Source organism: Haplochromis burtoni, unplaced genomic scaffold (assembly GCF_018398535.1).
Source record: "Haplochromis burtoni strain Fernald_Lab_line unplaced genomic scaffold, NCSU_Asbu1 Contig_170, whole genome shotgun sequence".
NCBI lineage: Eukaryota > Metazoa > Chordata > Actinopteri > Cichliformes > Cichlidae > Haplochromis > Haplochromis burtoni.
This window is the reverse complement of record NW_024582531.1, coordinates 825,334-848,828: the sequence shown is the minus strand read 5'-3', so window position 1 is coordinate 848,828 and position 23,495 is coordinate 825,334. Positions and strand designations below refer to the sequence as shown.

Sequence of the window (23,495 nt, the reverse complement as noted above, 5' to 3'; positions counted from 1 at the left end):
TTCCAGCAGTGCAATTCGAGTTCTAAGCATCCCAGAAAATATTCAGAAAAGTCAAACATGACCAGTATAGGCTTTTAAGGCCTACAAGTAAAAAAACTACAATTTCCGCGAAAATGACGTCACTTCCGGTTTCGGCCAGGAAATGGCGAACATGCAATAGTTCGTGCTGATGTCTGTTTCAATGTGGGAAGTGTTACGAACAACTGGTCGGATCAAGAGGATCAGCAAAGCCTGTTTCTGGAATATTATGTTTTTGTTCCTGCAAGCGCTTTTTATGCAATTTTTGCAAAGCTTTATGTGGAAGGAAACCGTGACCGAGGACAAGCTGATGGCATGAGATGTAAGTACAACTCCTCCGGTTTCATATGCAAAACAAATTATTGCGCTAGCTTACGCGGTTCAGGTTCTACAGGGATTTAAAAATAGTTACACAAAACGGAGCGTGCTGCTCTGACCGGCTTTAAAGGGTTAACAGTAACAATGTATTGAATAATGACTTTGAAAAATAATATAAAATAGTGTGCAACACCACTGAAGTTTTTTTTTTTACCTCTCTTTTCAACCAACGGCAGTCACTCTCCTCTCCAAATAACTTCTGCTTCCCTCGGGTCCTCTTAATCAGCGGTCTCCAACCTTTTTTGCGCCACGGACCGTTTATGCCCGACAATATTTTCACGGACCGGTGTTGTGCCAAAAAGTGATTTCTGGTATTTGCCAAAAAGCGATTGCTCATATTTAAAGTGCTATAAGTAACTTGTTGGGCTATAATATGTTAAACATATGTCAAATGCATCCCTTATGGATGACATAAAGACATAAAAATAAAGTTCTATCTTATCTTATCTTAATCGGCTCAGTCATTTTTAATGATCGTTGAAAGTCCAGATCGTAATCGTGATTAAAATTCGATTCATTGAGCAGCCCTACCTTTAGGTCAACATATCCTCCAGTGTCAAAGGTCTTTGGATCCACGTTGGACAATACTTTACTGCACACAGTAGTGTTTCACTTTCAGTCTGCTTCCACCCACACTTCTACAGCTTTTCCTTTTGCTTTAGGAAGAAGGGTAAATAAAAGATTAAATGACAGAAAACTTCCTGTTTTTCATATCTGCTATGGAATTTTTTTTACAGTCCATCCATGGCAAGAATTATTTTCTGCGAATTAACAAATTCTTCATTTTTATAAATACAACACACTTTGAGCAATGAGCTCCCGGGACATTTTCTGCAATTACACATTTACGACGGAAAAAACCTGTTTAGTTAAATGTTTTTACACTGACAGAAAGAGGAGTTTCACTGGTGTGGCCCACTTAATATCACAGTGGGCAGTATGTGGCCCACCATGAAAAATGAGTTTGACATCCCTGAACTAGACTCTGTGAAACAGTTTAAATCACAACTCTAAACCCACCTGTAGCAATCATTTCTGTGGGCTCTCACAACGCTTGACCTGAGCGTTCATCACAGTTAAACTTTGACTGAATGGTATGCATGTGGCTAGTTCTGCTTTTATAGTCGAACGGAGTTTAAAGAAAGTCAAGATTTTAGATTTTAGTGAGTTTAAATTTGGCAGAAAAACGCTGTTACTGCTTTACAAAAGACACAAACAAAGAGGAGCTATGAATAACTGTGGGCTTCACTGTGTATCAAATGTAAATTGTGCAGTTATGTCTTGTAGTGTGTGGGTGGGACGACTCTTCAGGTGACATCTAGAAAAACATGAAAGGTCCAGGTGAATGCCAGATAAACAAAGTGTAATATTTTCCACAAGTGGAAGTACCCATCACAGCTTCCCTGGAAAAATACAAAATTTGAAAATCTAAAGATGTTCTTAAATACATGGGATTTTTGGTGGGCGCTTACTTAGAGCCATAAAATCCAGTGAAGATTTTCCGACATCTCACGCTCTCCTAACAGAAATGTGTCGCAGCATATTCCACCAGCAGAGGGGAGCAGTGGGCTTGCACGTGAGGGGCCAGCTTCAGAGAGCTACCTTCAGCGGCTGCTCACGTACGCTGATAGTGTCACTAACTGGATCTCTGCTGAAATAGTCATCTGCGACTCTGTCAAGGTGAGAGGACCCATAACTCGGTGGGAGTTTATTCCCCGGTGAGAATAAAAGGGAGTCATCGCTGTCACAGCGCGGGCTTTGATTTCTCGCGTGAACTCTGGTGTCAGTCACAGGCTGAAAGTAGCTTCTTTATTTAACTGTTTAATAAGTCTCACAAAAAGCTGAGCAAACCAATGAGAATACATCTTGAGAACACACTAGATGTTCAGCTGTTTTAGGACTTATCCGTGCACTTTGGAGCATTTTTCACACCGTTATGACAAATACTCTGACTATTTAAAGAGCACTTAAACTATCTTTGCACTTCCTCACCTCAGATTTACCTCATTCTTTCAGTTATTTGTGTTGCTTATGATTTCTATGACAAGGACAACAGCTGTCATTGCTTCCCAAAAAAGCAGCTCCTGGACAAATGTGGATTCACTTCTACTGATTTAAGCTGTCCTCATAAAGGAGCTTCAAGTGCAGCTCTCAGATGAACACTTTCCACACACGTTAAATAATTTTCACATTGATATCTTTTTCAAGAAAGCAGATGAGTAATAGATAAAACATAGTGTCCACAAAGCACTTTGACATGTAACATTTTTCATATATTGCCAGTGTACGTGTGTATTAATGCAGCCTGAGAGAGCTGCGTGATTTTAGCATTTTGCTTTGTCTGCCTTCTTTTGTTTTGTTCATTTTTGTTTCTCTTGCAATCTCTCCTCCCCTGCAGAAACAAGTTGCTCTGCTGACCAAGTATCTGTGGATAGGAAAGCACTGCTACGAATCGAGGAACTTTGCCACGGCCATGCAGGTCCTCGGAGGTCTGGAGAACGTGATTGTCAGGCAATTACCGGTAAGGCTCCGTGGCAATGCTTCCCTCCTCACACAAGTTTGTGCAATAACTTGCTGCCCCTCAAGCTAAATGTTTCCCTCTACTGCGAGAGGGTTTGGATGGCGTTTAATTAGTTTCACAAATAAAAAAATTCAAATTAATCTATTCAAATAAGATGTAGGAAGAACAAACACAGCGAGGAAGAATGTGCCCCCCACCCCCCCACTCTGAAAAGCAGTGATTAAAAAAAACAACAAAAAAAAACAGAGTTGGGGAAAATAGGAGAAATTTCCATATATCCATCTGCAGGGAGGTGACGTTCACTGAGTGTTGCTATATGGAAGCTGCTGTTTTGGTAATGATTAATAAAACTACTGTTGCCTTTGCCAACAGGCGTGGAAACATCTGTCGTCCAAGGTGTGTGAGATCCTGGAGGAGCTACGAGCTGTGCAGGTGTGTGCGTGTGTGTGTGTTTGAGCATGAGCACACACGGATGGTGTTTGTAACTGAAGGCTAGGATGGCCACATATTGTGAAACTGGGCTGCAGGGCAAACAAATCAATAGAAAAACAGCTTCGAGCTACTTTCCCGGGTGTCGTGTGCTTACAGCTGGTTCTCCTGCTCCAAGTTGCTCAAAAAAAACCTGACACATTACGCAAAATGAAACACTTGCCGACTTCTCTATTTTAGCTGTAATAGTTTGTAGGATAAATTGCGTGGTCTATTGACTATGAAATGTCCAAAGGGTTGACTTTTTTTTCTTTTTAATCTTCCGAGGCTCTCGCTATCACCTCTGCACTGGACTCCATCAAGTATCTTTGACCTGATTTTCTCTGCCAGTAAGAGCGTATTTATTCACTGTGTGGACGTATTGCTTCCTAATCAGGTTTTTCTGAAGAGTGATGATCTGTGTCTTATGGGAGGTGAACATACAACAAAGAAGCCCACGCTGCCCTCAGCCCACATCCTGGCTATGCACGTGCAGCAGCTAGAGATCGGAGCTTTCACTCTCACCACCGGGGCTTACAAATGGACCAAACTGAGGTACGCTGTGTCTGATGTATGGTATAGTATTTATGGTACTATCTTGCTAGCCTGCTCACCTTTGGATTTTTATCGTAAATAATAAAAACAGTGTCGGATGTGAGGCATGACCACTGAATGCCCCCCTCCCCCCCACACGCACTCTACTTCTGTAGGTAGCCTGAGCTTCTTATATAATATTACGCAACAGTATATTTCTAACTAACAAGGCAGCACATTCAGGTTCTCTTGACAGGTACTTTCTTTAAAGATAGATCATGTTTTGGGGTCAACTTGAAAGAAGTCAAATGTAAAGTGTCAGATGTGACATATTTGCGATATTAATATCCCCATATGTCAGTGTAATCTCCTAAATTTTGCAATGCAAACAAAGGCAGAAAAATTTTAAGTGCAATTTAAAGATAAAAGACACGTTATTAAAGTTTGACCTTATTTAACCTTGAAGAAAACCTCTGAGGTCTGAAGTCATGTGATATGTAGAATCCCAACATACATAATTCCCTACTTGTCTACATGTTGTGTTACAAACAATGGCAGTAAAACAGATAGTTTTAAAAAGCTCTGCATAGCATTTCTATCACTTTGACTTTCTCAGTCTACTGACCTTGAAGGAGAGGTCAGAGGTCAAACACAATATCTTAAGTCTTCATGCAATACTTTCTATATGATGACAATACACACCGCAGTGGTAAAAGTCACAGTAGTTCTAAGTTATATGACTTTCTGTCCATCTTCGACCAATAGGGTTAGGGTAAATCACTAAGCTGACCTTGAAGATCTTGGTGACCTCACTTTACACCACTACAAGGTTTTATCAGAAGTCATTCAAAACTTGTTGAGCTGTTGTGTTTAGAGACAGAATGAAACACACGCTCACAGAAGCTGCCAAATAACATGAGCACCTTGGCGAAGGTAAAAATTAAAATAGTGGTGAGGTAACACTTGGCAAAACACATTAAGTGAAAGTATGCTTTTGTTACTACTGATGATAAAACGTTCCTTCCGTCTCATTTCATAGATGCTAATATGGAGTAATATAACAGCAAGCATGGCTAATTATGTGTACACACATTAGAAAAACACACATGCCAACACATTCTGAGCAGTCATCATGAGGACTGCTAACTAATGACTGCCAGTAACGAACGGCAAGTTGTGCCGGTCGAATATTTGTTGAAACGTGGAATCAAAGTGATGACAAGCAGCCAAAGTCCTACATGTGCATAATCCTCCTTATCAAGATCCCCACAAAAATATCACTGGGAATCATAAAGTGCGTGAAAAACACCTCTGCCATTATACTACATGCTGGAATTTGCACTAATGTCAGAGTTAAAGGAGTGATGCTGTTCAAACATGCATACAGCCAGTAAAGTTAGCTTGCTACCTGTCCCTGGAGTAACCTAAAGTATGAATAGTTAGTGCCATTAACTTAAAATGAGCTCAGGCCTCATATTCTGTGAATCCATCTACAACAAACTCAGCCAGCAGGAAGCATTTTCCTGTGTCCTTCTCCTTCGTTCCAATATGGCTGACCAGATGCTGAGGTCACAACACGTGGCGGCTGGATGGTAATGGCACAGCTGTTGAATTCGAGGTGTCGGTTAGGGTAGCGCTAGCACCAGATGGCGCCTGTGGGATGGCGTTTGATTGGAAGAAAAGGTTTCGGGCCAGATGCTGAGAGGTGACGCAGTGTAGCCAGATGCTGGGGTCACGAGCATGTCTAGCAGAGACAGCTGGTTACTGTGGACCCTGGGCTATCCCTGCTCTCTAAACCAGGTCGCAGGCAAAGCTAAGAATGCTGCTTACAAGAAAAAAACACCACCTAGGTATTCTTATAATGGTGTCACTGTTACTTTGTTGTGTCTCCCCATTTCATGCTGTGCTCAACCTCATCGTTCCGTCACTGGTTGTAGGAGCATAGCAAAGGTTGTGAGTCAGGTCCATGCCTTCCAAGAGGCCGTGTACCCTTACAGCCCAGACCGGGACCTGCAGGGCTACCTTCGCCGCCGTATCGCCCGGTTCACCACCTCGGACATCCACCTCTTGGCCGCCAACAGCGATGCCAACTTCCAGCAGTCGAGCGAGCGCCAGACACGGAGGATCCAGGACACACTGAGGAGGGTTAAGGCCACCTTCCAGTGAGACATGCTTTCACAGCCCGGCGTTAGAGGTCAACACCTGGATATGTACGAGCCCAAAGTGAGGCGCCATGCCCAGACCACAGTGCGCAGACACTCCCTGGTCCTGAACTGGAAAATATTTTCTGATATCAATTGACTGTTTGTCAAAAACACCTTAACTTTAGTCAGTAATATAGAATCTGAGGTGAACTTAGCTCACAGCTCTGTGTATGAACAGGTTCTGCTGTTGTTCCCACATGCTTGATTTTCATGTTAGCATTTTTTTTCCTATAAACCAACAGGAGTAGTGGGTAATTTTTTCTTCCTCAGCTAATACTGACATTCTTCTTCTGTAATTTAGCTGTTTAAACCTGTATGTAAGCATATCTGGACTAAACATGGCAGCTGTACAATGCTTGTCCAACACCAAGATCGGAATTAAAAAAGTGAGTTACTGTGCGAGGGCCTAAAACACAAAAAGCCAAAGGTTCTTTATATAGCAGTGTAGTAATATGATCAATTATAAGATATTTAGAATATGCACCATTAAGCAAAATATCAGCTGATATGTGAGGAGCCTTAAGGGGAACTTCCAAAATGACCTTTTTTGGCACCTTTTGGAAGCATTGAAGCATTTGTAAAGGTTTTATTTCTGCAAATATTTTTATTTTATACAGAAACATTAGAAATCCTCTCACTAGTTTCCTCATACCAGTAGTTTGCTTTTCACTTAAATCTCCCGACAACTAACTAACTGACTGTTACAGCTTCACCGATTCTTAACTCTTAATTTAGCGCCGTCGTGAGGTCAGGTTTGTTTCATTAATACTTCAGCTCTGGATGTCACACTTATTAAGTCCCGGGGCACATACGGTATAATTTGATCTTCAATGAGTACAATTTTCACGTCATAACCTTTATTAAAAAAAAAAGCTTTTCCACACTAAGTAAAGCTGTCATCATCCTTTAATTACAATTTACAGATAACAGCAGATCTATGAAGTCGAAAAAAGCTTTTGTAACTTGTGGTTCTTTTATGATTCAAATAATTTTTCTAGATATAAAATTGCTTTTTCATTTTCTGATACATTTTTACTACAGTGGAGTTATGCTAGCACTGCATGAACACACCAGGGATACTAGTGCATTTTAATAAAAGCAGAAAGAAGAAGTCATTAATGAATTCACAGCAATTTCTATACTTTGGACTGCAGTGGAGCCTCTGGCAGCAAGTTCTGGTTGCATGCTTGACATTTCTGCTTTGAGTTTAGAGCAGACTAAGAAAACTTTGTGTTTACATGTAACTCAAATTTAACAAGACATTAAACTTTGAGCGTAAAATGTGGCTTGCAAACTTTAACACTAGCAGCAGTGTCATTGTGAGCATGTTGGACTGCTGACGTTAGCATTTAGCACAAAGCACCGATGTGTTGTGGTTGTTATAAGAACTGGACGCTGGATTCAAAGACAGTTCCTCCTCAGCAGCAATTAACATGCCTGTCAGCCCATAAGAGAAAAAGACACTATTTTCAGGTAAATGATGTCGTCGTGTCACTTCTTTGGGATTTTTATTTTAACCAGAACTGCTCTGGCTACAGTGTTAATCAAACTGCTTGGACTTGGTCATAAATTCTCTTCATTATGATTTTTATTGATCTCAGCTCGATGATTAAACCACAAAGACGGTCTCCGCAGTTTCAATCTTTTAATAGGTACAGTAAGAAAATGCTGCTGTAGTTGAGCACTCAGTGATGCCAACGACATCAAAAAGTTTCAGAATCTCTGGAAAGCAGTGAGCACTGAGCGGGAACCTTTTCCTGTTTCGATTGACACGACATTTAATTTAGACGCTTTTAATATCATTGGAAATGCAGTTCCTCAAAATGTTCTCGGTTCCTTGGAACTTGGGAGATCCAAGTTCTGTTCTGAAGGGAATTCATATGGTTTTCTACACAAACGTGACTGAAATAACTGTGAAAACACAATGAAAGAGAGAACTGTGATTCTGCACAAATAGCAGTCACAATGTAAAGTGAATGCGAGATTATTGAGGACTCCATTATTTCAGCTGATATTGTGCGTACACGGTGCATATACCAAAATGATTAAAGGCCCGCGTTTCATTATATCACCACACAGCAAAACCTGCAGAGCATGAGTAATTGCATCAGAGGAAAGTAGTGGAGGTAAATAGGTTGCAAACTTTGAATCCAGCCATGTCAGTAATTCAAGTGAAATAAAGCACGATTATTTCTTTTCTTTTTTTCTTTTTCTTTTTTCCTTTTTAAAGTTCAACACAGAGGTGGTACGAGATTAAGTGGCACAGTTTGGCTCCAGTTGTCCCCGCAGAGGGAAGGCTCGCTTCAGATCCAAAAATGTGTTTCTGATTGATCACCTTATTTTTTTGTATGAAAAATCCTTTCTATCTATTATGAGATTTCTCTTATCCAGTATTGCAGCGGGCCCATCCACTGCTCCTTCACAGTCAGCAGATCTCAACCTAATTGAGGGGACATTGCAGTCTGATGCATTCTCCAAAACACCAAAAGAGGGGATGGTCTTTGGGGGAATGGTTTTCCATCCCTCCAGTAGCTTTCCAGACACCTGAAAAATCAATGCCAAGGAGCACTGAAGATATTCCTGTGACACATGGTGGGTGAACACCTTTCTAAAACACTTGATGTTGTTTTTCCTCTCGCTGGTCACAAGCCTATAGCTTCTATTTGTTTACCAATTAGGATTTGAAATAAGAATTACATGACTAGATTGATAAATTAAAATATAATAATCCCATTTAAACAGCGCCATGTGTAGTAATTGCATTCATTAAGAATAGCGTGTGGTGAAATGCAGAAAGACACGCTCACAGTCGTGACAAAAACTTGCCATTACCGAGCAAATGATGGAACATAATGAGATGTCGGCATGCAAAATGTTACTCGAGGAATGATGTTCAGCCTGTGTCTGCTGTCTGTTCTCGCACTCGGTGAAACCCAGCGTGGAGATGGAATGTGACGTGCTATGACGATTTGCTTAATATGGCCAAATAAATGAGATTTTATAAACCTTCTCTTGCCAGAGCTCATTATTGTCAGACAACATCCGTGATAGATTGGCCGTATGGCAGGTTAGAGTGCTGTTGTATCAGGCAGAGAATGTGAGCTGTTGCTTGGGTTTCCCTCTTCCTGCAGTTTACAGGATTAAAATGTCATTTATAGTGTGGGGAGTTATATTATGATGGCTACACTAAGTTTTAAGATGAAGTAAACCTTCTGACCACAATCTGCTTTTACATTTGTATATTACTCACCAAGCAAGCGTGCCTATCTGCACTGCACATACTGTAAATCATACTGATAACAGCCGTCATTTCAGCCATTTTTTGATCTTAGTAAAAGCTAATATGTGAGATGAATGTGCAGAAATCAGACGACTGTAGAAGTAAAGCTCAGTTTTCCCTCCAACTAGGTGTTTCATATAAATATGAAATGACTGTACACAGCACTGAAATAACTCCTAAAAAACGAAATGTTTCATGTTTTGTGCTCCATTAATTTTGGCAGAAAGTCATTCACTGGCAAATCAGTTTTTAGTATGCTATCCTGCAAACCGGAGGGTACTGAAATTCCATTTAATCCTTTTTTTTTAGGCACAAATATTCAGATATTTATGAGCATCCTTTGTGATGAACTGTGTCCTACAGCTGTTGTCTCTGACATCTCGTATGGACGTCTGGGGATATCGGAAACATGTCATCCGTTCAAAGCAAATCTAATATAAGCTCAGTGGGATTTTAAGCATGCAAGAGACTGTGGTGGAGTGTAAGACTGCTGAGGCATAATTTAGGGGTGCTCAGACTTCATACATCTGCTTTACATTTAACTGAAAAAAATTCTCACTTTTTACTCTATTTAGGATTTTCCAGTAAAATAAAATACCAGTAATAGGATATATGGTTCAGTAATACACTGCAGCCCACCTATTGCCCACTGGGTAATTGGGCAATAGATCTTTCACAGTGTGTCATGGATAGTTAAACAGTTATCCACCAGTGATCCAGGGTCTGATGACTAAAGGCTTCATTTAAACCAGAAGGTCCTAAATGCCTTTATTTCCTGTGTGAGTTTTTTTAAACAAAGATTGATGCTCCAGCTGCTCAAGAATAAACTAAACCAGCTGAGTGACTTTATCCAAGCTAGTGACCCACTAAGAAAAAAAATGAATACAGTCAGTGCGGCTGTTGCTCTGGGACACACAGAGGCAGAGCTCTCAGGGAGACAGAGCTGAGGAAACAGGCTCAGCGTGCAGGCGAGGTCCCGGGCCTTTTTCATTGTTATCTGACGCGATCGGGGCGCATCTTCAAAGCTGAGGAGATAAAGAGACCGCAAAGACTGAATGGACTCCTGCCTTCACAACGACAGATTGCCGATAAAGGAGACAACTAGGACCAGCCTCTTATCTGCTTTGTTATATAACTAAACGATCAGTTAAGCGGCATTGTCACCGAGCTGCTGCCTGTGGAGATATCTCAGCAGAGAGCCAGTCCCACAGGTTTGGCGCTTTCTCTGGGAAAGCTGTCTGTCTGGTTATTTGGCACCTAGCTGACATGAGGCAGGACTGTCATTCTTCAACTACTAGATAGTAGACTACACCAGCGAGTAAAAGCTTATCCTACTGGAAAGCGTTTGGATAGTAAACACCCTTTAGAAGTACTTATTTTTATATTTAATATCTATGTGTGGGGATCAGTTGAATTCTTTTCTCTGGGCCTGTTCGCCCTCTCCACAGCTTCCTCGCAGCTTGTTTTGGCATATTTGCATGTGAACGAGGCGACAATCGGCCTTAATTGTGTTGCTACTGTAATGCCTTTGATCTGTAATGTTTGAAGTGCCTTTGCCAAGCGCTGGTTCTTGGGTAACTGGCGCCAGCGCTGGCCGGGGTATCAAACACATGTCAATATGAAACCACTGGAGACCATTGTGTTCTCCATCTGATTGCAGTGGGAGCTTGAGGGTTACAGGCACAAATGTGACGAGAGCGTTAGAAATGGCTTCCCAAATTTAGGTGCTGCCCACACCATCTTGTTTGTTAAATGTTGCTTTCTGCCTGGTTACTATCAGACGTCTCTTAGGGAATTATTGTTTACGCTTCCATCTTGTTAGCAAACTGGATAAGCAGGGAGCTCAGAGGCCCAGCCTGTGATTTCAAATGGAACTGTCATGAGAAATTGAGCAAATACACCTTTCCTCCTTAACAAAGCACCATAACTGTTTATGTTTTGCGCATAAAATTGTCAGAAACAGCTACTAAGTATAACTGAAAATGTACACAATTTGTTTTAACAGTGTTTCCATTTTTATTACTTTATGTCGTTTATATTCATGTTTTCATTTTCTTCAGAAACTACTTAACTGAAAGTAATAAAGACCCACTTACACAAATATCAGTATCGAAATATACTTTAGTGCAGAATAATTATAATGTGCGTAATATAATTATCACTAAAGTGTGGGAAGCGGTTTGGGTTAACTGTCATAATTTAAAGAGAATTGGGCAACTTCAGATTCCATGTGCTGTAAAAGTAATAAAAAGGGTTCAAAATGTAACAATGTTTAATCACCTAAAGTGAAAGTTGCTAAAGCTCATACACTGTGAATCCTGACTTAATGAATCTAATGGTATTATCTAAAAGGAAAACTGAGCTGTAGCTTAGTCTACTGTCTGCACGCGCAGCAACCTGATTTAGCGCCAAAATGCCTGTTAGAAACAACATGGGTCCTTTAATGTTTGTTTTTTTCAGCTGAAATATTAACAAAATATCATCCATGTAAGCAACTATATTTATACAAGTAGCAAATGCTGAAATATCATTTTGAGTGAGGCTCCTAATTTCACTTTGAGTTCAGAGACATGCAAGGACTCAAAGGTTTCCACAGACTAGACGGCGCCAGGTCTTGACACACTCACAGGATATGTAAAGTCATTATCCCACAATCATTGGAATCGATCAGGCATTAACAAGGGTCCCTACATATGCAAATACGATTAGGGGCTGACCCCCAATAAAAGCCGACCGTGGCCAGCACAGGCCCTCTCAAACTTGGCGGATTTACATGTCACAGCTCCACTGTGAACATGGTGAAATACTTTTCTGTTGACTGGCTAGCCCAGAACCATCACAATAACATTCAGGGGCACTGTGCTGACATGGACACGACCCTTACCTGCAAACCTCACATTCCCTGCATGGTGCAGCCAAGCCCACCGCCCATTGGCAAAGGTTACCTGCAGATAAAGTCCAAAGCAGTTAAACGCTTCGAACACTCGGGGCCAGCGGAGAGCTGCGGGGCCGAGGACTCAACACTGTGCTCGCCACTGGATTCATCAAGCTGCACCCCACCGAGTAAGTACCCAACATCTCCAGGCTTTAAACAGCATAGTCGAGCTTTACGCAGAAGATGAGTTTGTAACGCTTTTCCTTCTTTTAGTTTGTGACGTCAGCGAGTACCTCTGCGGGTATGAGAGCGACCGAGTTTCCCCGGATAGACTCTCCGTGGACGAGGGGAACGAGGGGAGAAAAGACGCGGGACCCCAACGCCGAGTTCGCACAAAGTTTTCGTCCGAGCAGATCAAAAAACTGGAACGGATATTCATCAAACAGAAATATTTGGATTCCGGGGAGAGAGAGAAGACGGCACAAAAGCTGAACCTCACAGAAACTCAGGTGAGACGCGCCAGTAAACTCTTTGACATTTTGGATTTATGAAGACGCAGACATCTCCAATTTGCTCAGTGCTGCGGATGCTGACTGAACTGTCTTTGTTTTTTGTTGTGTCAGGTGAGGACCTGGTTTCAGAACCGAAGGATGAAGCTGAAACGGGAATTCCAAGACTATCTCACTCCCCCAGTCCCGCCGGTCATTTTTCAGCCTCTGTCTCCGGTTCAGTACCACAGCATGGCTGGACATCTACCCCATTACTCTCCTACGGGTCATCCCTTTTACTCATTACCTGTCCCGCAGTTGCTCCACCATCAGCACATGCCTCCTCACTACCCTCATCGAACAATGATACACCACCCACATTTCTACTGAGGAACTGTCACTTTAGAGACTTCTCTTTACACAAATGAGCCGAAGATGCGCAATCAAAGTTGTTTTTTTTATTTGTGTGATTTTAAATATCTGTATACAATGAAAAGTTTTTGTATGTAATTAAAGAAACATCTATTTATTTTTAATAAATTTATCCCTTAAGCTTCAGCAGTTGACTTCTTTGTTTTTTCTATCTCTGTCCAGATTATAAGGATTAAGCTGATGATACATCTTTATTGCAGTATTAGTTCCACATAAATAGCTCATCCTGTCTTTCATCATAAAGGAGGGCGGGTCTGGAAGGACTCAATGACAAAAGGGGGCTAAAGGTCACATCGCATCACTGTATCTCCTCTGATTTGACCATATACACAAATAACAATAGATTAAATCAGGATTCCACAACGTGTCCTGGAAACCCTAAATGACGTCACTTTCTTCTTGTTTTTGTTGCTACAAAGGTCAAATTTATAACAAAAGACCCCCCCCCCCATTCATACTGACTTTAACCCTCCTCTGTAATTAAAGACTGAACATGTTTGTCCCCACTACTGCACTTCAAATGCAAGGTAACGGGGAGATCATGGTTAACAATTAGTCCTAATTAGGCCTCTCATTGAAGAGTTTACACTTACCACTGGGGCTCCGACCTGGCTCCAGAGAGTCTGGAGCTTTGTATGGCCAAGGGATCTAGAGGTTAAAACCTGATTGTGTGATGACATCTGGAGATAGTGAGCTCGATTCGAAACTAGTCTGAGATAATTCAATGAGGGGGTCGAGGGCTCCTCTTTAAACTCGTAAATTTACGACAGTTTTTTTTCGCTTTTTGACATTTCAATTCATAACCCATGTTGTGTAAGAACGAAGGAATTCACTGGTTGATATAAACGTGCTATAAATGCTCAAATGTTTTGAATTAAGCTCGGCAAAAATGCAAAACAACAACCTGCAGGTTCCCTGCTGTGTGAGGTTTCAAGCTGGCCCGAGGCAAACATCTCAGTCAGCAAAGATCAAAGAAACTTTCTCACTTTCTGTCGATGTTCTCTGACTACAGTCACACACACACTCACCCGGTCCCACCCTGACAAAGGCATCATCACCAGGTTGCTCAATGCGCATACAACATGCGCTAAAGAGCCACCTACACCCTTGATCACCTGAAAAAATATAACAATATATATGTGTGTGTGTGTGTGTGTGTGTGTGTGTGTGTGTGTGTGTGTGTGTGTGTGTGTGTGTGTGTGTGTGTGTTTTGATGGTTGATAAGTTGATGGTGGTGGTGGTGGGTAGTTGATGGAAACATTGCGTAACTGTATGTATTTTTCTTCTTGACCGAAGGCGGTTAAACAAGTCACACCTCCCACATTTATAGTTATTCTCATCGCATTTAGTGGCGGATACAGACATGATACTCTTTATGCAGACATCATTCAGTTTGAAATGCCAGGTAAATGAGAGTCAGACTCAGTGGCGCCAGGGAATCCCAGCACGACCTGAGAAAAAGTAGAATCCTGCCTCTATTAACCTCAATTACAACCGCCATCAAGTCCCCATTGTTCCTGTGAGATCGCTTTGCATATGCAAACAAAGAAGTGTGCCCCTCCTATATAGCGGCCAAGAGTCATCCATACAAACACATACTGCTTCAACCGCTGCTTCTATCCACTATGGCTAACTTTTCTGTTGAGTGCCTTGCCAGGAGTTATTATGAAGAGGTGACTCCACGGACAAAGGATGCCGCGCTTCATTCGCGAGATCTCAGTGAAATCGTGGAATTTACAAAGGAATCAAGAAGTCGATACTCTGCAACATCGCCAAACAGTAAGTTCACAGATAAACCTTTTGTTTTAAGAGCTGCTGTTGATAGGGCCTTTGTGTGCGTATTGATTTTTGACTAAATGAATTCAACTTCTCATCTTTCTCCCCCCAGACAGATGCGACAACTCTTCTGGGTCCGAGAGTGAAGTGGGAGATGACAGCGAGGGGGAGGCCACCCAGCAGAGGAGACTCAGGACCAAGTTCACATCCGAACAAGTTAGCAAACTGGAGCATACTTTCAGCAAGCAGAAATACCTGGGTGCTACGCAGCGGAGGAAAATCGCCGAGGAGCTGAATCTTTCTGAAACCCAAGTATGTTACATGCATGCTTTCCTCAAGGCCTCCTCGGTGGCACTGCAAAGCTTTCCACAAGCACAAGCTGACAAAGACTTTTATTACTATGTTGCCATCTAGTTACCCGATGTAATTCAGTAAATGTAAATCTGTTTCAAAGACTATATAAACATCATAAAAAGTCCCTTTGCTTTGTGTTTGTGCGTAAAGGATAGGACCTTATGGCCTTTTTTGCATCTCACAGGTGAAAACGTGGTTCCAGAACAGGAGGATGAAACTAAAAAGGGAGGTCCAGGACAGAAGGACGGAGTTCCTGACAGTGCAGACCTCTCTTCTGCCTCCGATGCTGTTTCAGCACCCATTCCTCACCGGACAGCTCCCCGCCAGCTGCGGCTTCTACCCGCAACTGCACCCGCTCCCCGCACCTCTGCACCATCACCCCTCCCACCCCGTTCTTCTGCCGCCGCCAAACTACTTCTGAGCTCCCAGAACTTTTATCCCCCAAATTCCTGTCTAGAATCTAGATATTCCTCCCCTCATTGCTCTCTCTAAAAGAGAGATTTTAAAAGTTGTGAATATAATTGCTTTTATTATGTCTGAAGCACTGTACTGGGTATGTTTTGGTGTTGTAAGTATCATTCAAATAATGGAAATAAACTTGCTGCAACTTTTTATGGTTTATGGCAAAAAGAAAACAGAATTAAAGTCTTTAAACTGCTTGTGATGTTTTGTTTTTTTCTGTTTTCGACTTCAGATTCATAGATCGTCATTTTACATGCGCACACTTAAACAAGTAAAACACAAACCACGACCTTAAAAATTCACATAGATTTTGGGCACATTTATGTAACATTTTAGAAGAATGTAAAATCATGAATAAAAGTTTGTAAATGAGAAGAGAGGTTAAAGGTTTGGCTAAACCCTGATAGATATCCGGGGGAGGGGTGAGACAGTGTGTCGTGTAGAAGTTGTTGTTTTCAGTTTGGATGAAAAGCACACAATAACAAAATGGTTGAATGTCACACAATTCAACCATCCTGTGTGTTGCCATTTATTTCAACAGGAACAAAGTGTGCAGTTCAGTGCGCTTCTCCTCATCATACTGCAGTGTTTCTATCAGTGCCCCTCTCTCACTCCCCTTCTCTCCTGGTTTCCCAGCCTTGACAAGCAGCTGGACAGTTTTCTAACATCCTCGTTGATACAGAACATGTAGCGACAATGACAGGCCCGTCTGTCTTCTCCGTCTTGTAAATGCAACGACGTGGAGTTGTTGTCCCCTGCTTTTGCCGCTGGCATTGCTCCACGCTGAGCCTGTCCTCCGCTGGTTGTAGATTTTACTTGTTCAAAGGGATATCAGAGCGGATCTAACCGCGAGATCATTGAGCTTCATTGAGATCTATTGTATGACCATTCAGCTGTTCGCACTTACTTGAAAGACAGAGGGAAGGCGCCACTGAGTCTGCCAAAGGTGTATATTGGCTCACCTTAAAGTCATTAGTTGGCTCCAGCTAAATACAGTTAGGTCCATAAGTATTTGGACAGGGGCAGTTTTTTGCAGTTTGGCCTCTGTACGTCACCACAGTGGATTTGAAATCAGGCAACCAAAATGTGATTGAAGGGCAGACTTTGAGCTTTAAGGCAGAACTGTTCAAGAAAGACGTAGTTTTTTTGTCCACAGGACCCCATTTCTAGAGGTTCAGAACTCATGGGACCAACTAGCATTATTTTAAATATGTGACGATGTGTTTCATACATGGATGAAGATGCTTTGGAGTCTGTAACTGCCTGAAATCTGTCCATGGAACTCACTGAATGCTGTTTTTTCTTCCTTCATATGCTCGGCAATAGGCCTTTGCTGCAGTTGTTTCTGTGGCTTCAGTTTTGTCTTCAGTAACTAAAAAGCATGATCTGTTAGACTGAGATCAGGTGGCTGACTTAATTGTTGGAGAATATCAAATATTTATTTGCATTAAGAAACTCGTGAGTTGCTTTTGCAGTAATCTTTGGGTTTTTATCCATTTACTGCTGTCTGATTCGTTTAGCAGTATTTGCTTGTATCTGAGCAGAGACTATAGCCATTCAGAATAAACACCAGTGGCAGCCCTATGTCATAACAATGTGTTCACCATGTTGAACAGATGGTGTGCTTCCAATCATGAGCCACGTTTTCTTCTCTATACTTTGCTAATAATGGGAAGTTAATCTCTCCTGATCTGAACTCTTTGAGATGTTTTCTGGTAAACTCTAATCTATAATCTATCATCTGAACTCTAGAATCTACTCCTCATATTTAAAAGAAACTCCTGGTGATCAGACTCGTGATGTATGTGGATTATTGGTTGGCTCTACATTCAGCAGCACACAGGATTTTTTTAGTTATTTGGCAGGGCCTAAAGCCAGCGCACACAAACAATCACCAAAGAAAATAAATGCTGTCATTCCGCACCAGGAGGCACAATTATGAAAAAAGAGATGATTAGACCTGCAAGCATCAGTAACTAGAATAATGAGAAGGACACATTCATTTAAAGGTTTACTGGGCCGCTATTTATGCTGTGCCTCTGTTCAGTCCTCCAGACAGAGGAACCCCTCGGTCTGCAGCATTAGCAGGGATAGTTCCTAGTTGAGACATCGACATCAATCAATGATCCATTGTGAGAGGGCAAAGATGTGGTGAATTAAATGACAATGAGTGTTTCCCTGATACCTTTTGAAAAAGGTGAGTAAATAGGTGAAGAGGTGTCAACAGTGGCTGCAGATAGACTGATAGGAGTCCTATTAATGCATTTATCCAAGAACTACAGCTAATTTTGCCCGCTTCCCTAAACCTACACAAGAAACAGCTACTTTTACACTAAAAGAACAACTTTTTACTAATGAAATGTGCTTGACACAAGATTTAAAAATGGGAGATCAGTAGTTATCAACCTTTCTGGTTTGTAACCCCTTTGAAAAATACCAAGGGTTCATAATTATTAGTTTTTAAGTAAAGCTTTAAAAAAGGTCAAAATGTTTCATTTAATTTTCTTTAAGTTTGAGGCCAAGGAGGTGAAGCCTATCATTATTACAGTGCTTCACAGCTTAACACATTCCAAAATAAAAGCAAAAACGTTTGATGCACATAGTTAAAAAAAAAAACTCTTATATGCTTAATTATGTCATGACCCAGATTTTGACTCTCATGAATGGCACCAGCCCCTAGAAATCATATTTTTTGCCTTTTAAAGTTCACTACATTTACAGTGAAGTGTCCGTGTGATGCTGTGGGTGGCATTTAGATGGCATGGTCTGGCTCTATCAGCCCCAGCACTTTACAGGGCAGCACTACAGCGAATCGATTCAGTGCCACTATGCTATGAGCAAACATTCCTCTCTGATGGACGAGCTTGCTTCCATCCACTGAGTAAGAAGGGCCGTTCAGCAGTTTGATTAGCATGAATTGGTTGTGGCTTTCACATTCTACAAATCTCCACTGCGGCGAGCGCCTATAGGATATTTTTGATTGACACATTAGACAGTTCTCTCCACTGCCAGCATCAATACATGCAATGACAGAAAATATTTTGGAATAATCAATGCCTTGGAGCACTAAAACTATGCTGTTACCACTTGGTCAAATGACACTTTCAGCCCTTTTTGGCTTGTGACCTCTTACAAAAAAGTAATAAAAAGCACTATAGTTATAGCTATAGTAAAGAGCAACCCTCCTCCATCAAAATCTTTCAGGTTATTTTATTAAAATATCCACTTTCTCATGTCTCTGAGGAAATCCCCGTATGAGTGTCTTCTCTTTCTCCCTGCTCATTTGATCTATCTCAGACTTGGCAGGTATATTGTTAAAGACCGGACTGTTAATTATTTTACGGCCCCTTTGATTTTTATGACCCTTTTAGTGGGCCTGTGAACCACTGCACAACACCACCTAATTGTATTTATAGTCAAAACAAGTTCCACCTCAACCAGAGAAATGCTATTTTGCTTTTTTTTGCTACCTTTTAATTTTTTGAAGAGTGAAAATGTAACTTTAAAAAAGCAAAAATGATGGAAAGATTTATAAAAAGCACAAAAAGGTCCTCTTTTATCGCATGAAATCAGCAATACTGAGATTTTATGAGCTCATGTCATTTGTGCCACAAAAAACATGACTAGTTATTATTATGTAAAAGTCTGTACTGTATGATTTAAGTGTCCAATACCACAAAAACGTACAGTGCATGCAAATACTTCAAATCCAATGATTAATGGCCCAACTTTCTTTATTCAGCAAATATTCAGGGCAAACACACATGAACAATAATGTCACAGAAATGCAATAAAACACATATGATTAAGATCAAATTTGCACTTTAATAAATAAATCAATAATAATCAGAGGGGCATAAAAATACCTGCATCCAGTGTATCACAGTCTGTGCTTTGCAGATTTTCTTTGTAAGCCCAAGACAGGCTGGAATTCCAATGTATGTGTGTGTGTGTGAGAGTGAGTGTGCGAATGCACACTTTGAGGTCAGCTGTCATGCCGAGAAGATGATGAAATGGCTGTCTGCCTGGTGGAATACCTCTGCAGCCCCATTTTCCCATGCCTTATGCCTCTTTAAAGTTAAATCTCAAAGAAGTATGTGCATAGGAAAAAGGAACAGCGAGTGCAACAAGCCCCACTGCCCCGATTATGGACACTGGAACCTGGAGGGCAGGGATGACAAAAGGCATAAAGATGCATGACTGGATGCACAACACAAGAAATGACTCTTATATTCTTCTCCTGTCTGACTGGCTAAAATTGCATTACGTCCAGGTATTAAAAATACTGTAATATCAAAATAAAATGCACATACAACGGTCATACGCTTTATAGTTGCCAAGATGTAGTTTTAATTAAAGGATTAAGTTTATAAAATGCGTGGAAGGCGTGAAGAGGACTTACCCCGTATAGATCTCCATGCATGTCTCCCAGGAAAGCACCTCCTGTTGGCCATTTATCCCCCCACAGGGACCTTGAAGATGTTTAACAAAGACAGAGTAGCTGTTGTGCGTGCTCACTCAGCACTTCTCCTCCCTCTTTGGTTTCAAGCCATGGCGACACATCTGGGAAGATGCCTGTAGACACAGAAAAAAAAACAAACAAACAAATTCTACAGTACAGTGGCATACAAAGGTTGGTTTCTTCTGCAAAAATACTTTGTCTTGTTTTGCTCCAAATCTTTCAGCTACGAGTGAACTTGTTACAGTTATTATCTCCTATCTGACACAAGCTGGACGCCAGAAGCAGCTCACGGAAGAAGGGAAATATTCAGGACGCCCTGTTCCTGATGGTGGAAAAGTTTCTTATCTGTTCAGGGTTTTTTTTTTTTCGTTCTCTTTCCCTCTCCCAGAAGAGAGGCCCCCGTGTTTTTTAGAACTCAAGGTCTCTAGACAAGGACTCTCAGGGTGTGCTGAAGTGAGACGCTGACGCACACACACACACACACACATGCACAGGTTGTGTGGTGTGTAGCTGAGGGAGTATTATGGCATGTCAAGGCCAGTGCACCGGGCTGAAGATGAAACTGCTCTCTTTTCTCTGAACCACTGTGTTTGCAGCGCTTGTGGGCAGCAGTCGTATATCACACGTTTTGGTAAAGAAAGATCTATCTTTAAATGAGCACCCTGGACCAGCTGAGGTCACCTCACATCCCAACGTAGCTGAAAAAAAAATGTCTGGCAAAAATGCCGCTAATGAGCACTGAAAGTTACTTAGAAGCATCTCAGTGTTGAGTCTCAGCCTTGTTGTGTGTGTATGACGTTTTTAATAGAGCATAAATGTGCGTTGACCCAACTCAGTGTTTGAGGAAGCTGATATGCCGCATAGCGACAGGAGTCATTTATCTTGCAGCATTAAATCCACTCTTTTTCTTTCATGGCTCTGAATCACGTCTTCAAATCATCAGCTATGTTCTGATGTGGAGAGGATTCTTTTTTCTCTTTCTCTCTCTCTCTCTTTATATTTTATGTATTTAAGTTGTATAAATTTGATGTCATGAGAAGTTAATGAGTCCACAGTGCCATGCACATCAAAGGTCTGGACATTTGATTGAGACCAACCAATTACTTTGCTTCTTGTTTTCTTGGTAGCAGCTGAGGAATCTATATTCATCAAAATGGATATAGATAAATCATTAAGAAATACATTAGTACCAACAATAAATCAATGGCTTTTTCTGATGAAAGGGTTTGCATGGCGGGGCATTTGGTTAGCACCGTTGCGTCACAGCTCCTTGAGTGAAGCGAAGCTTTCAATGGGTTGGCTCTTCAGTCTAGAGATATAGCAGTTAGATTCTAAACTCACCATAAGTTTGGGTGTGAGTTTGAATGATTATCTGTATCTCTGTGTTGACTCTGTGATTGGCTGATGACCCTTTTCAGGCTGTACCCTGCCCCAGCACAGATAGGCCTAGTAGGATAAGCAGTTAAGAAAAACAGATTAATGATATTTGGTGTTTTATCAACTAGTGGTCACAAAAAACAAAAACAACAAAAACATTTTGATCATCTTTACTATTATGTTCTAATGTGTTTTTGCCACAAGAAAACAGACTGACGACCCATCCAGGGTGTACCCCACCGCTAACCCTATAGTGGCTGGGACAGGCTGAACCCCACCCATGACCCTGATAAGGATAAGTGGAAGTAACACACATTTCTGGCACAACTTCACCGACTTCCAAGGTGCATGGAGAAGATAAGGATCTAACTACACAGAGACTCCAGCAACACTTAAAAGTAATGAGAAAAAACTTTGTTAAGTGACCTTTTTCACTTTTTTTGTCACTTAATAAAGTTGCTTCTCATTATTTTTCAGGATAAGTGGAAGAGAATGAAAGGATGGATGGATGTTTTAGCCACATCCAAGTTCTGAAACTGTTTCTAACTGGTCAGACACATTAATCCTCCACACCACCACTTGGTGGCAGCAGTCTCAAACGTTGACTGGCAGCAGCCTGAGGTCACTGTAAGTATATAATGTAATAGTGTCTATTTGTTTTAAAGCAAATAACTTATAGGTAAGGGTTACAGTATATACAGTGCAAGGAGTCATACTGCACTGAGGTGAACTGAGAGGTTCTGGTAGCTCAGCATTTTTGTCTGTTTTTTTTGGGGTGAGATAACCACAACAGCATTCAGTCGAGGTCGGACGGGCTGTGGAGTATTAGTGCTCTGATTGTCAAATATGCAGTTATCAGTTTCTCTTATCAATATGTGCCTTACTTGCAGTGATTTAAGGTACAGGATCCTCCACTTAAAAGGCTTTTCAAACAAGGCAAACAAGTGTACTCTATACTCCAGCAGTTCCCTCTACATCAACATGTCAAACTCATTCCCACCATGTCTCACAAGGGCCTGCATGCTTTTAATTGGGTGTACTTTAACATGCGGCTTTTAAAATCCACTCTTGTTTTCTTCGTCTTCTTTTTTTCCCCTTTCTTGCAGAGTGTTCTGTTTGAGAAGAGCGAATTTGCAGAGTTAAGCAGAAATGTCTCACTCTGCAGAAAAAAGGCAACAAAAGCTGCTTGTTCATCTAAACACATCTGCCGCGGAGCAGGAGCGGGTTCTCTCAGAAGGCGAAACGAGGTTTTACATTTTGACACTTCGACAGGGTGAGAGTATGATGTTTCCAGAATCACAACAACAAACACCTGTAGTTGTCTTTAAGCTTAAATTGGCAATTTGGGAAATCCATGTTCATTAGGAGAAAACAGAGGTTAGGTGCACTCTGTAAACACAGTGCTTGTCTCAAAAATACTACCTACTGTGCAGTTTTTATGTCTTTGTAGGAAAAAATGCAAATTACCTCTAGATGTACACTACTGTAAGCATGTGCATCATAAAATAAACTATCATCATGCTTTAGTCAGGTGTCTCTAGTCAGATGGGACAGTTGTCTTTAAGCAAGATTCAAGTGATTACTTTATAACAGGATCTGTGACTAAGGGCCCAATTCCCCTGCCATTATATTGAATTTCATTGTATTTTATTTGAAATTACAATGTAATTTTACATTCTGTAAGTAATTTTCAGTACTGCATATGTAATTGTAATTCCCACTTAATTTCATGCTAATTTTGTGGAAAAACAAGAAATACAGTGGGGCAAAAAAAGTATTTAGTCAGCCACCGATTGTGCAAGTTCCCCCACTTAAAATGATGACAGAGGTCAGTAATTTGCACCAGAGGTACACTTCAACTGTGAG

The 23,495-nt window shown here is 41.2% G+C and overlaps 3 protein-coding genes and 1 long non-coding RNA gene across 6 annotated transcripts in view; 3 read left to right on the top strand and 1 right to left on the bottom strand.

The window, feature by feature from the left end:
• Window positions 1-13,324, top strand: part of LOC102313995 (kinase non-catalytic C-lobe domain-containing protein 1) — a 61,555-nt gene extending 48,231 nt beyond the window's left edge. For 2 of the 3 annotated variants that reach the window (XM_042225374.1, XM_005933584.3), the window contains exons 27-32: window positions 1,923-2,076; window positions 2,795-2,917; window positions 3,290-3,349; window positions 3,783-3,940; window positions 5,857-12,787; window positions 12,902-13,324. In XM_042225374.1, the coding sequence (XP_042081308.1) occupies window positions 1,923-2,076; window positions 2,795-2,917; window positions 3,290-3,349; window positions 3,783-3,940; window positions 5,857-6,085 (724 nt within the window). In that variant the 3' untranslated portion in view covers window positions 6,086-12,787; window positions 12,902-13,324. The remainder of the gene's footprint in view (window positions 1-1,922; window positions 2,077-2,794; window positions 2,918-3,289; window positions 3,350-3,782; window positions 3,941-5,856; window positions 12,788-12,901) is intronic. The other variant, XM_042225373.1, reaches the window with a different exon arrangement.
• vox (ventral homeobox) lies at window positions 12,199-13,156 on the top strand. The gene is made up of 3 exons (XM_005933586.3): window positions 12,199-12,466; window positions 12,552-12,787; window positions 12,902-13,156. The coding sequence occupies exons 1-3, from the start codon at window positions 12,199-12,201 to the stop codon at window positions 13,154-13,156; spliced, it is 759 nt and encodes a 252-aa protein (XP_005933648.1).
• Window positions 13,325-14,481: 1,157 nt separating the features above from the next.
• vent (ventral expressed homeobox) lies at window positions 14,482-15,907 on the top strand. The gene is made up of 3 exons (XM_005933626.3): window positions 14,482-14,977; window positions 15,087-15,286; window positions 15,513-15,907. The coding sequence occupies exons 1-3, from the start codon at window positions 14,824-14,826 to the stop codon at window positions 15,747-15,749; spliced, it is 591 nt and encodes a 196-aa protein (XP_005933688.1). The 5' UTR covers window positions 14,482-14,823; the 3' UTR covers window positions 15,750-15,907.
• A 3,599-nt stretch (window positions 15,908-19,506) lies between these two features.
• LOC102288578 lies at window positions 19,507-20,526 on the bottom strand. The gene is made up of 2 exons (XR_316515.3): window positions 20,193-20,526; window positions 19,507-19,951 (listed from the first exon to the last, which is right to left on the bottom strand). It is a non-coding gene; the product is annotated as an uncharacterized LOC102288578 (long non-coding RNA).
• Window positions 20,527-23,495: the final 2,969 nt, after the last annotated feature.

Bases quoted from the DNA above. Each gene is read 5' to 3' on its own strand.
- vox (XM_005933586.3), top strand. From the start codon at position 12,199: ATGGTGAAATACTTTTCTGTTGACTGGCTAGCCCAGAACCATCACAAT. The intron at 12,467-12,551 runs GTAAGTACCCAA...TCCTTCTTTTAG, and splicing joins ATCAAGCTGCACCCCACCGA to TTTGTGACGTCAGCGAGTAC. The intron at 12,788-12,901 runs GTGAGACGCGCC...TTGTTGTGTCAG, and splicing joins TGAACCTCACAGAAACTCAG to GTGAGGACCTGGTTTCAGAA.
- vent (XM_005933626.3), top strand. From the start codon at position 14,824: ATGGCTAACTTTTCTGTTGAGTGCCTTGCCAGGAGTTATTATGAAGAG. The intron at 14,978-15,086 runs GTAAGTTCACAG...TTCTCCCCCCAG, and splicing joins CTCTGCAACATCGCCAAACA to ACAGATGCGACAACTCTTCT. The intron at 15,287-15,512 runs GTATGTTACATG...TGCATCTCACAG, and splicing joins TGAATCTTTCTGAAACCCAA to GTGAAAACGTGGTTCCAGAA.